This window comes from Rattus norvegicus, chromosome 4, assembly GCF_036323735.1.
Source record: "Rattus norvegicus strain BN/NHsdMcwi chromosome 4, GRCr8, whole genome shotgun sequence".
Lineage (NCBI taxonomy): Eukaryota > Metazoa > Chordata > Mammalia > Rodentia > Muridae > Rattus > Rattus norvegicus.
The window spans coordinates 106,250,636-106,264,431 of NC_086022.1; the positions used below are offsets into that span (position 1 = coordinate 106,250,636).

Sequence of the window (13,796 nt, forward strand, 5' to 3'; positions counted from 1 at the left end):
CTCCCCTCCCCAGTACCCACATGCCTAGTCCTGGGATTACAGGCTGTCTATTCTGTAAATGAGTTTTGTAAATTGGTTTATTTATTTTACATGTATCATGGTTAGCCTGCGTGTATGAATGTGTATTCTGTGGAAGCCTACTTAAATCTGATGCCCACAGAGGACAGAAGAGGCACTGGATTTCCTAGAACTGGAATTAGGATGGTTGTAAGCACTTGTAGGTGCTGTGATCCAAACCTGGTTTCTGTGCAAGAGCAGTGAGTGCTTTTGAGTGCTGTCCCTTCTCTCCTGGCCCGGGCCCTTTGTTGAATGTCTTCTCCACTTAACGAGAACTTGCCATCCAGTGTTGGCAGCCACTCCGCTCCATTGTCTCTGCCAGTGTCTGGATTCCTCACCAACTTCTGGCCCCCAATTTCTAATTATGCCCAAGTCTATCTTAAATTTAGCAAAAAACAAAAAACAAAAAAAACAAAACAAAACAAAAAAACCTGGAAGGAGCCAGCTGGTGCAGACAGTAAGGGTGAAAGATGCAACCAGAGCCAGGCGAAGAAGAAGTTAATTGAAATTGGGACAAGAAGGGCTGTTGAGGTGGCTCAGCTGACAAAGGTTCATGTCACCAAGTATGACAACTGGGTTTGACCACAGACATTCACAAGGTGGAAGAACAAAAAGATTGCTAGACGCCATCCTCTGATTTCTACAAGCACCATGAGGCATGAGCTACTCCTTGGCCCTCAACAGTTAAATGTATGTAACAAAACAAACCAGGCCAGGCGTGATGGAACACACCTTTAATCCCAGCCCTTGGAAGGCAGAGGCAGGAGGATCTCTGAGTTCGAGGCCAGCCCAGTCTACAGAGTGAGTCCCAGGATAGCCAGGGCTACACAGTAAAACCCTGTCTTACAAAACAAAACAAAACAAAATGAAAAGAAAAGAAAAAAGAGGACTTACATAATGACTGAGGGCAGTTCAAGTTAGGCAGGCAGTGAGAGGAGGGGGAGGATGCTGGCATAGGAACACTAGTGGAGCGCCTTGAGGTGGGCTGTATACGCAGTATGTCTGGGGAACTAACAGAGACTGGTGCCTGGGCTAGAGAAGGAGACCGGGGGGTCTCCCACAGGAGCAGAACACTGGGAAAGGCCTGGGTTCCAGCTAAGGTGCCTCGGGCACAAACACTCCAAGTAAACTGAGCAGGATGAGTCAGTCACACCTGTAACCCAGCCTCCCGGAGGGTTAAGAGGCTGAGGTTAGGGCAGTGAGAGGGCTCAACCAGCAAACACACGACGTAGAAGGAGAGAACTAACTTCCATGAGTTGTCATTTGAATTCTACACACGTGCTCTATACACACACAGACACGCACGCACACACAAATAAAAGTAATTTTAAAAAGTTAAAAAGAAATTAAGTTGAGGCCAATCTGGGTTATAGAATAAGACCATGTCTCTAAATCACAGCACAGCGCCGGAATCCCAAACGAAACATTCCAACCCTAAGACACTGTAAGGGCCATGCTGCAGACCAGGGAAGATGGGAAGATAAGGCAAGAACCTGCAGGCCAGAGAGAGAATGCTCCGGGCCTTGGAATGTGCCTTTGGGTCCTTTTGTGCAATGGCCTATCTTGAAGGCTTTGCAAGTTGGACTTTGACTATAATACTTTGGCTAAATCCCTCCTAATCAGAGGTCCCGCTCCTCCGTTCTTGTTAGCAGGGATAACACAGAGAACCTAGGGGTACTTTATCATTTTGCTGTTGGTACTACTATTCCTTCCTGTGTGTCCAGACTGGCTTCAAGCTCTTGGCACTCCTCCCTGGTGACAGGGCTGCAGTGACGGGGCCTACCAAAGGAGAACATTTAAAACCCCTTGGAATCCAAAGGGTTGTTAGAATATATCTTATTTCACTCAGTTTAACAGAGTGTTTTTTGATCACCACGCCCAACATTTTTGCTTAAAGTCCATTTTTGCTTAAAGTCCATTTTAGCTGGCATGATAGAATTCTGGGCTACATACGGATGAGATCCTCTCTCAAAACAAATCAAAAACAACAAAACCATAAAACCATTGTCTGTCTGTCCATGTCTCTCTCTCTCTCTCTCTCTCTCTCTCTCTCTCTCTCTCTCTCTCTCTCTCCCTCTCTCTCCCTCTCTGTTAAGCACGAGTGTCTGCACACGCTATGGCATGGATGTGGGTCAGAAGACAATTTGGATAAGTAGATTCAGTCCGTCCATCATATGGGTCCTGAGGACAGAATCAGGTCCCTGCTGAGGTAAAGGCCATCACACTGGCCCTCACCACCAGTTTATGTATCTGGGTTATCAATGGCACAAATTTGGTTTGCTACATTGTTGGTTCTACCTAGGTGAAGGCGGGAGGGTGGGAGGTGTAAGAATTTTAGAGAAACTAAAATGCAAACACAGAAAGAAACTGAAGGCTGGTTCTCAACCTGTGGGCCGTGACCCCTCTGGGAGTCAAAATACGCTTTCACCTTGGCAGATACTCGAATTATGGTTCATAACCGTAGCAAAATTACAGTTATGAAGTAGCAATGAAAATAATTGTATGGTTGGTGGTTGCAGCCTTAGTAAGGAATGATGTGGGCTGGAAAGATGGTTCAGCAGTTAAGAGCACTGACTGCTCTTCCAGAGGTCCTGAGTTCAAATCCCAGCAATCACACGGTGGCTCACACTATCTGTAATGGGGTCCGATGCTCTCTTCTGGTGTGAAGACAGCAGTGTGGGTTTACTTACTGAGAAAGCACATGCACACCTTCAAATCCTCTCCCCATAAAGCACTCTGGATGACCCAGGGGAGCACAGCAGCACTGCACACAATGGAAACACCTGGCGTCAGCTGATCCCACAACTAACATCTCTGACATGGGTCTCATTGAGCCAGTGGGCCTGCTCCTGATGGGACACTGGAGACAGCGTGTCAAGTTGAGCTCCATGAATTTCTGGTGCTGAGCCTGGTGGCCCAGGCCTGTAATCTCAGCCTGTGAGAAAAGAGGGTCAGGAGTTCTGGGCAAGCCTCGAGAACAAACCAAGTCTGAGGCCAGCCTGAACTATGTGAGGCTTTTTACTTACCAAAACAAGAACAGAAACGCCCAAGAAGGGAATTGCTGGCTTATATGTGAGAGTCAGGGAAGATTGCTGGGCTGGGGCCCTGGGCTGACTGGAAGCTGAAGTCACACCAATAAAACCCAGAGAAGTGGGGTGGGGATTTAGCTCAGTGGTAGAGCGCTTGCCTAGCAAGCGTGAGGCCCTGGGTTCGGTCCCCAGCTCCGAAAAAAAGAAAAAAACAAAAACAAACAAACAAACAAACAAACAAACAAAAAACCCAGAGAAGTGCAGCCGGACGATGTGGCTAGCACAGCTGTTACTGCTGTGTGCTAGAGAACTGTGTGCTAGAGAACCATGTGAAATGTTAATCTTTCTTTTGTTTGTGTGCTCTATACAAACAACCATGCATGCACTGAGGCCAGAGGAGGATGAGGGGTGTCCTGATCCATCACTTTCTACCTTATTCCCACATACTCCCACTGAAACCTGAGCTGGGCTGTTGGCTGGGGGTTATAGGAGCACGTGCATAGGCACAACCTTCTGACTTTTTAATGTGGGAGCCGGCGATTTGAACTCAGGTCCTCATTGTTAACACCACACACATTCTTACCGAATCAACCATTTCCCAGGCCCTGCTGTTCCTTTCTTGATTTTTTTCTTTTTTACATCTCTATTTTGGTATTTAAGCAAACATTTCTGTTCTTAAGAAACCTACAGTGTTCAGAGGTCACGTTCCTAAGTTACTATCAACATAATCAGAAATGGAAAAGAGGGAGGGAGAGGGAAAAACCACAGGAGGTAGTTCGATTTGTAGATCTGGATAAAAAGTATGTGGGAGTTTCAGGTAGGAAAGTTTGAAGCTATATTCAAATGAAAATTAGTATTAATTAAAAAGGATAGTCAGGGGGTTGGGGATTTAGCTCAGTGGTAGAGTGCTTGCCTAGCAAGCGCAAGGCCCTCAGCTCCGGAAAAAAAAAAGACAAAATAACAAAAAGGATAGTCAGTACCGGAGAACAAATGGAGAGAGCCACAGACTGTTGTGAACTGCAGGGACTTCTGGGTCTACACAGGTGTCCTGGTGAGATGGGGAAGTAACACACAAATTTCATTTATTCATCTTTTAGTTATCTATAAATAGATAGGGCTTCACATAGCCATATAGAAGTTTCATTTATAGATCGATAGATAGATGGATGGGTGGAAAGATAGATAGACAGACATACATACATACATACATACATACAGACAGACAGACAGACAGACAGACAGACAGACAGACAAGGCTTTACATGGCCCCGGCTGGCCTTAGACTCACCACATAGCTAAGAATGACCTTAAACTCCTCTTGGCCACCCTGCCACTACTCTCCAAGTGCTAGGATTACAGATGTGGACCACCATATTGCCCTGCAATGTACAATACTAAAAGGGAAATTTCAGCAAGTGATTCTGAGAGCAGTCAGGCTAAGCAGCATCAGGCTTCTCAGTTTGGGGCTGGGGCTGTGAGACTATCTGCAGTCCTTAGAAGGAGAGCATCCAGGCTCTGATTCAGCCACCAGTCCTTTGGCATGAATCTCTCCACTATGCTTCTGAGGATGAGTCAATGAATAATGACAACATAGGGCATTCGCTATTTAAATATTAGTGTAAGTGGCCGTGGGCTGCAGGCTGTGGTGTTTTTTTTGAGGGGGGGTTGTTTTGTTTTGCTTTACTCATGAGCCTTCCCCCCATGCTCCAGCAAAGTCTTGCTCTTTTAAAAATGTTATTACAGTTTTATTTATTTACTTTTTTGTGAGTGTGTGCAAGTGTATGGAAGTAAGAGGCTGACTTGTAGGAGTCTGTTCTGTCCCTCCACTATGTAGATTTTGGAGCTTGAAGACGGGTTGTCAGACTTGGTGGCAGGCGCCTTTACTGCCTGAACATGCATGGGGCCCTGGGTTCAATCCTCAGACTCCCTAAGCCAACTATAGTGGTGAATGCCTGTAAACACACACACACACACACACACACACACACACACACACACACACACACACAGAGAGAGAGAGAGACAGAGACAGAAACAGAGACAGAGACAGAGAGAAACAGAGAGAAAGACAGACAGATACACACAGAGGGGGGACAGACAGACACACACACACACACCAGTGACATGCTGTGTGGCATCACAAATGCCAACTGTCTTCCCTCATGCCCCTTGGCACTTTCTCAAGTGGCATATTGAACATAATACTTTTATCTTTTTACTTGCTTATTTGTGGTTTTGAATACTTGTTATGTAGGCCAGGTTGGCTTGAACTAAGTCTCCGCCTCAGCCTCCTGAGTACTGGGATTACAGGCCTATGCCCACAAACCACTCATACATCACTTTATCATTTCTGAATGAGAAGAGGGAAACGACCCTGGGGTAGGGAGATGTATACACAGGCTGTCCACCTTTCTCACATTCCCCACTCCCCTTCACTTAACAAAGTTTCCTTGTGCATACGGAAGATGCAGGACAAATACTTGTGCACAGCGCAAATACACCTCACCCCCACCCCAGCACTCCAGGATGAGAGTGGTAAAAGAAAAGACAGGCTCCTGGCCTGCAGACATGGTCAGCGTAGGGCATCAGCATAATCGTCCCCAAACAGTAAGATCACAGTGATCAAATATCACAGACAGCTCCACAGGGGGCTGGAGAGATGGTTAAGGGCACAGGCTGCTTTTGCAGGAACCTGGGTTCAATTCCCAGTATCCAGATGGTGACTTACATCCATCTATAACTCAAGTTCTAGACCAGACCAGTGGTCCTCAACCTTCCTAATGATGTGACCCTTTAATACAGTTCTTCATGCTGTGGTGATCCACAACCATAAAATTATTTTTGTTGCTACTTCATAACTATAATTTTGTTACCATTGTGAACTGTAATGGAAATATCTGTGTTTTTGGATGGTCTGAGGTGACTCCTATATAAAGCTCATTTGAGGTTTTGACACAGGTTGAGAACCACTATTCTAGGGGCTCTGATGCCCTCGTCTGGCTTCCTTAGGCACTAGGCACGCACAAGGTGCACAGACAGGCAGGCAAGCATGGACGCTCATAAAGTGGACTATAACAGAGCAAAACAGGAAAACTGAATATCAACAGGCGATTTTTCCTGTTTTTCACCCCCAGTTTGATTTAGGGGTATAAAGGGAAATAATAACACCCAGCCCTGCCCCTGGCACGCTGGGTTGCGACTTACTTAGGACTTCCCTGACAGACTCACGTGACTCACCAAATCTCTGCACGTCTGTAGCCTATTTTCCTCACTGGCCCCCCTCCCCGGGCAAACTTCGTCAAATATTTTACTTCTGATCTAAGCTAAGTTTTCATAATCTAGAGTGTTTTCATTTCTCTAATTAAAAAAGAAAAGGAAAACCAACGTCCCAGCTTCCGTGATCTTGTTCTAAGAAACTTCAGGTCCAGCTCATAGCCTCTGGCTCGGACAAGGAGTCAGGTTCAGTGGTCAGGGATGTTGGGAGCACCACTCACTCTCCCCTGCCTGCTGCCTTTGATTCATGATTACGGGATGATTCTCAACTCTGGCTGCCCCTTAAAGTCGCTGTGGGGAGCTTAAAAACTGAGATGCCAGCCCCACCCCAGCCCAATTAAATCATATCCTTGGGGGATTAAGATGTTAAATTCTATGGGCTCATTATCTCTATTACCTTCCAATCTGTCCATTTGTTTTGGCACCTAATTCGGGCCCTCATTACCTCTTACTTCTGCTAATTAAATGTGATGTTAATTGTTCATTCCCTCTCTTAATTTCTTAACAATGGCGACCACGGCAGCAGTGCTGGCAATGACGGGTATTGTGGTGTGTAGTGTGGTGGCAATGATGGTGTGTAGTATGGTGACAGTGATGGTGTAGTGTGGTGACAGTGATAGTGTAGTGTGGTAGCAATGATGGTGTGTAGTGTGGTGACAGTGATGGTGTGCAGTGATGGTGTGTAGTGTGGTGACAGTGATGGTGTACTGTGGTGACGCTCTGGAAATTAACTCTTAGTGAAGAGTTACTGCATGTTGGGCACAATGCTGAACTCGTTACACTGGCTCATTTCTGTACCACTCCATGATGTCAGTGCGCCTCTAATCCCCATTTAAAAGATGAGGAAACTGAGGCACAGAGATGATGTAATTTGCCTGAAGCTGAGAGAAGAGAAGGAAGCAAAGCCTGGATTGGAACCTGCAGTGTCCCACAGCATCCACAACCAGCACATACTGTAGCCCTGGATTGCCTGGAACTTGCTATGTAGACCAGGTTGGTTTAAAATCTACAGAAATTTGCCTGAATATATATATATTCCTTCTCTCCCTCAGTGTGTATGTGCACGGGTGTAAGGCCTCCGTGTTCCCCTGCCATGCTGGGATCTGATATGCAGCCTGCTCATCTGTAATGCCTAGATGATTGGCAGCTGCGACTGTAAGAGGCTTCCTGAGAGTTTAGGAATTTCATGTACTTTCCTATTACCCAGAGAGAGCTATGAGCAGCTGGTTTACTTGAAGAAAAAAGGTTGAGAGCCAATAGTGTCCTGGAGCGAGGGAGGTAGGAGTGCTCAACACTGTCAGCTGTCACCTAAATGGTGCCTAGAAAGCGAGGAGATGAATGAACTCGGCGGTCAGAGCCGGGCTAGGCCACCGTGGCTTGGCAGGGAAGAAGATGTGGCTGGAATTGTGGAAAGCTGGGGTGGGAATGTTAGTGGATGTGTAGGGTGATGCTCACAGGGAGGATGGGACAATCAGAAATACATGTCAGGTTTGGAAGGGAAATTGTGTCCCCTTAAAGGAAACCCATGGGCTGGAGAGATGGCTCAGAGGTTAAGAGAACTGACTGCTCTTCCAGAGGACCTGAGTTCAATTCCCAGCAACCACATGGTGGCTCACAACTATCTGTAATGAGATCTGATGTCCTCTTCTGGTGTGTCTAAAGACAGCTGCAGTATACTTATATATAAAATAAATAAATAAATCTTTAAAAAAATAAAAGGAAACCTGTGAGAAGATAGCTTCTAGACAGGAGAGAGAGGGCAGCAAGCCCTGATATGTTGGGGTTTGCTGCAGGGTGCCACAGGGTGAGTGGGGTCAGCAGAGATAGTAGACAGTAAAGAGATAGCTGAATTAGCGCTATCCATCTTTCCCTGTGTCTGGTTAAAGCCACTAGAGGGCACTTGTACCTCATGCTTACCATGCCAAATAGGACTTCGGGGATTAGAACCACTGCCATGGCAGAGCAGTTCAATAATATGGTGACAAGATATAGACCCTACCAGTAGTACCTTGCATGTCTTGGGACAGCCTACCCTGGGTGGTTGGCTCTGCCCTGCATGGTTACTCCTGTCTACCTCCTGGCAGATGGCTGTGACAGTCACCAGAGAGCCATACATGACATCATGTTGTTGACAAATAAGACCAGGGCTCTCTCACTAGGAGCTGGTCCGACGATTGCTGGAAACCACACACGTTTGCTGCACCTCTATTTATACTCTGTGTATATCTCAGCTCACAGCTGCCCTTTAGTGAGCGAGGGTTATCAGTATGTCTTAAAATGTCCTGTGTGAGAAAAACATGTCTGGGATTTGCTGTAAAACAAGAGAGGCAGGAGAGGAATGTGAATGTCGGCAGCATGGGGGTTTGTTTTATACAATATACTCTACCTTCATAGATCTTTAAACTTGCCTCTAATAAAGTTTCACAAATCACCATGGGGCCCTAAGGTGGTGTGGACCACAAGCCCTCATCTTGTGTCTATAAAGTGGACAGGTTGTGACAGGTGAAGATCCTCTATGACTCTGAGACTCGCTAGCAAGATAGTCACCAGATAGCCTGCAGGCATCCACCGAGCCTTACTTTACGTCCTGGAAGACGGAATGCAAGGGTTAGATTCCCACATCATCTCTTATACGCTTTGTGCTTCAGTGCTATGTCCCGTGGAGGCGAGGAGCCCTGCTGGGACCCCACTGCTCCTGTCCCCCCTTTCCTCCACAGCCCGCACAGCTGTGTGAGCAGCCATTGTCCACATTTAAATGGATGCTTCCCTGAAACAGCTGGTAAAGGGGAGCCTCTGTAACTGCAGTCTTGCAGCTACAGGGAGAAGAGGAGGTGTTCTGAATGAGCACCAACTGGACAGAAAGGACCTCTTGTTCATAGGAAGTGGAGAAGGATTTGAAGCAGGTGTCCAGGAAGAACCGGGGTTAATGGTCAGGGCCATGTGCCTTCAATCAAGCATTCCAGGTGGCGTGTGCTTTTGTGCTGAGGTGGACGGAAAGGTGAGGAGGGTGTCTGAGATGTAACCTCTGTTAACCCCTAACTGTGCCCACACCGGGTGTGAGGGTTAATCTTCATTGTCAATTTGACTGAATTTACAATCACCATGGAAACACCCGGCAAACACCCTCCAGGTGTGTCTGCAAGAGTGTTTCCAGAAAGATTTAACTGAGGAGGGGGAGACTCACCCTGAATGTGGGAGGCACCATCCAACGGGCAGGATCCCCATACTGAACAAAAAGGAGAAAATGCGCTGAGCACCAGCATCCGCCACCCTCTGCTTCCTGACAGAGGCTGCCATTTTACCAGCAGCCTCGCATGCCTGCAAACATGGCTTCCCCACCACATAGCTGGTCCCACCAAATTGTGAGCCAAAAGAAACCCTTCCTCTGTTAAGTCGGATATTTTAGCACAACCATGAGAAAAGTAAGACACCAAGGAGACAGATTCAGGAAGCTTCTGGAAGGGGGAAAGGAGTCACAGATGGGGCCCGGGAAGCTAAGGCAGACTCACCAAGTGTGCTGGAGATGGTGATCTTGTGTCCTTGACTGTAGCGCTGGAGGGGACATCGAGGAGGGGCCATTTCATCTGCAGGTACTGCACAGGGGACAGAAAACATGAAGTAGGTGAGATGAACTCTCTCTCAAGCACCAAGGGGAGTATAGAAAGGGCTTCAGGGAGGTCACCAGCTGTACGGGAGACCCACCGATGTAAGCGCACAGATCCAGGGATATAATACATTTATTGCTACGGCCATCCATCACCACACACAGGGCCAAGACTTTAAATAATTCAGGTAAAGTTGTAAGTGGGGAGGGAATGGATACACTCCCATATGATCACCATCTTTAAAGAACCCGTCGTTGAGGCTCAACTCTTCTTTACTCTCCCTGTGTAGCAAGGCAGATCCTCAGAGAACAGAGTCCCAAATCTGGTCTGCCTGGTTCATTTCCATATCCGGTAGCATCACCGATGGCAATCCCCAAGAAACGCACTCATGGGAGTGGAAACAAATGGGTGAAGCATGGGCCAGGGCATTGGGCCAGGGGGTAGAGTACTGAGCCAACATGCACCAAGCCCTACACCTAATCCTCAACTCCAAATATATGGGTTGTGGTGGTGGCCTGCCTGAAATCCCAGCTCTTGAGAGGTAGAAGTAGGAGGATCAGAAGTTCAAGGTCACCCTCAGCTACGTAACAAGTTTGAGGCCAGTCTAGGATATATGAGATGGGTCTAAAAACAAAAAAACAAACAACGACCCAACAACAAGACTCCCACCTACCCCACAATCAAGTGTCAGGGGTAATTATCATTTTTGTTTCCTTGTTTGAGACAGGGTCTTGTTACACAGTCTTGGTTGGCCTGGAACTTACTACTTAGACCAGTCAGGCCTTGAATTTTCAGCAATCTCATTGCTTCTAAACCTGGAATACTCCGATTATAGGTATGTGCCACCACACCCACCCAGCATGTATTTATACTGATAGATGCTGACCTTTCATTAGTGCCTCCCAACCTTGGAACAATCACCCCCCTTCTGCCATGCAGCACTGAGGGGAAAAAACAAAGGAATCCTTTCCATACCCATGTGCACACACATTCATGCATGCATGCTCTTCAGAGAAAAACATTTCCTTAACATGGGTATGGCACAGCCTGACAGGAGGGAGTCTAGGGGAAGTGGAGGATCCTGGGCTTTGAGCACAACTACGGGTACAGATCTCACTCAACCCATGGAGGTTGTGACCCAAGACAAATGACTTAACAATTTGGAGTCTGTTTTGTCACCTGTAGGGCAAGCTATTATGACTAACTTTACAGGTTGTTAGCAGGAACCAGACCACGTCAGGCACTGAACACTATCTTACACATGGGAGATAGTTGATAAATGGAAGTTCTTATGTTCATAAGCAAACCATCAGTCTTTGCCAGGAGCAAAAGCAAGCATGTTGTCCTAGAGTCAACATTGACAGGGTGCTTCTGGGCAGCCGACCAGCAAGGCAGCGTGCGCAGAAGTCTTGAGACTACTTTGAGAACTACATACAATCCTTGGAGAAGTAGAGGAGTGAGAGGGCTCAGATCAACTTTCAGAGAGTGATGGAAGCCTTTGGATCATCCTTGGATTTCACGGTTGGGGTGGGGGAGGGTTACAGAAGGCAGAAAGCGGCTTGGGCAGGACAGGGGTGGAGTTTCTAGGAAGGTATTCACAAGACTTGTGGGTATACCTCAGGCTGGGAGAGTGCTTTCCCAGCATGCATGAAGCCCAACGTTTGACCCATAAACTGAAGACAGTGATGCATGCCTGTATCCCACCTTAGGGGAAGTAGAGGCAGAAGGAGCAGATGTTCAGAGCCATCAGCTTCTGATTAGAACGTATGGGACCAACCCTGGCTACACATAATCTTGTCTGAAAAAAAAAAGGGGGGGGGGTAGGGAGATGGCTCAGGAAGTAAAGGCATTGAGAAACCCTGAAGCCCACATAAAAATTGGGATGTGAGGGTGTGCATCTATAATTCCAGGAGTCCCACTGTGAGTGGGAGACAGAATTGCCAGGAGCGTCTAGAGTCGGCTAGCCTGTGGTACTCAGTGCAGCAGCAGAGACAAGAAAGATCTTGCCTCAACAAGTGGAAGGTGAGAAACAATGGCCCATGAGGACGACGCTCTCCACACTACCAGCCTCCAACACCTCCTTTGAACCTTCCCATTCCCTCCCTATCTGCCCTGTCCACAGAGGTTGAATGGAAATATGGATGTCGATGCTCTCCTGTGGCGGTGACTTGAAGTAGCCAGCACTTGCAACTGAGCACCATACATCGTCTAGAATTAACAACCATGTCTGGTAGTGGTGGCCCACACCTTTATTCCAGCTACCATGTAATACATGGACCTTGTTTACGAAAAAAAAAGTACAAAAGGAAAACACGGTGGTGATGGTAGTGAAAGCCTTGAATCCCAGCACTCAGGAGGCAGAGGCAGGTGGGTCTCCAAGTTTGAGGCCAGCGTGGTCTATAGAGTGTGTTCCAGGATAGCCAGAGATACACAGAGAAACCCTGTCTCGAAACAACAACAACAGAAAACAAAAACCAGAAAAGTCACAGTGAAGAACATCTAATGTTAGAGGGAAATGTCCTAGATAATACTGCCCAACAGCACAAGAGTCTCTAAACCCATCAGCTCTACGATGATCTAGCTCCCCTTTGTGTCATAAAAACATATGTTCATTGGTTGTCCCAGAGATATTTTTAGATTGTATTAGGGTAGGCCAAACTATCTGAATTTTGGTTTGAAATAATGTTTGGGGTCTTAAATATGGCCTTTTTCTTATACAACATGTTGAGGGCCTCTACCTACCAAATGCCAGTAGCCTCCCAGCCTCTCTTTGCAATTAGAAACTTCAAGGTCAAGGATGAAGAGATGTAGGAGCCATTAAGAGCCTGTGCTGGACGCTCTTGCAGAAGACCCAGGTTTGGTTCCCAGTAACAATATGGCAGCTTAAAACTGCTTGTAACTCCAGGTCTAGGGGATCTGCTCTCCCCTTCCCTTAACAGGCACTGGACATACACGTCTAGCGAGATGCCTTCCTTGGGCTTCTACTAAAGGGAAGAGCTCTTTCTGTCTCAGCACCCCCCCCCCCATGTGCCAGCATGCTCAGGCTCCACACTAATTTTAACTAAGAACGGGAAGTTTAGACGGTAAGTCTTTAAGCCACGCCCACCACTGAAGTCTGGTTTCTTTCTGATGTCTGAGAGCAAGTGGATGTGGATAGTGGTCCTGTCACTCAGGCCTCATCCAACTCTATTCACTCCTAGAGGCCTGAGGAACCATTTTGGAAGGTAGTACTATGCTAGTTCTCCTTTTGACGATTTTCCCCCTTGTGTGTGGTGTACACGTGTGTTCATGTGTGTGGGTGCATATATGTATGAATGTGCGTGCATATGTGCCTATCACTTGTTGCCTTGTTCTCTTAATGCTGGATGTCACTGATTGTGCTTCACCTTCTCTGTTGAGGTAGGGAGCCACACCTGAACCCAGAGCTCGCTGAATCCCACCTCTGCCTCCTAAACACGGGGATTACAGTTTGGCCACCAGATGGGCATGGTGTGGGCATCCAGGGATCTGGACTCTGGTTCTCACACTTCTGTGGCCAGTGTTTTAACCACTGAGCCATGTCCCCAGCTTCCTTTTTTAAGATCTTGAAGAGAGTTGTGGAGTGGCTGGCAGGACTTTAAGGCTCACTAAATCCCATAGAAAGCTATCAAATGGGCTGGAGCGATGGCTCAGTGGTTAAGAGCACTGACTGCTCTTCCAGAGGTCAATTCCCAGCAACCACATGGTGGCTCACAACCATCTGAAATGGTGATCCAACACCCTCTTCCGGTGTGTCTGATGACAGTGTACCCACATGCATGAAATAAATAAATAAGTCTTTTTTTTTTTTTTA

The 13,796-nt window shown here is 47.1% G+C and overlaps 1 protein-coding gene across 4 annotated transcripts in view; it reads right to left on the bottom strand.

The window, feature by feature from the left end:
• The window catches only part of Tcf7l1 (transcription factor 7 like 1), a 165,121-nt gene that overhangs the window by 11,744 nt on the left and 139,581 nt on the right, over positions 1-13,796 (bottom strand). For 2 of the 4 annotated variants that reach the window (XM_039107580.2, XM_006236674.5), the window contains exons 4-5: positions 9,869-9,952; positions 9,544-9,585 (exon numbers count right to left, since the gene is read on the bottom strand). In XM_039107580.2, coding sequence (XP_038963508.1) covers positions 9,544-9,585; positions 9,869-9,952 — 126 coding nt within the window. The remainder of the gene's footprint in view (positions 1-9,543; positions 9,586-9,868; positions 9,953-13,796) is intronic. The other 2 variants (XM_039107582.2, NM_001107865.1) reach the window with 1 other exon arrangement.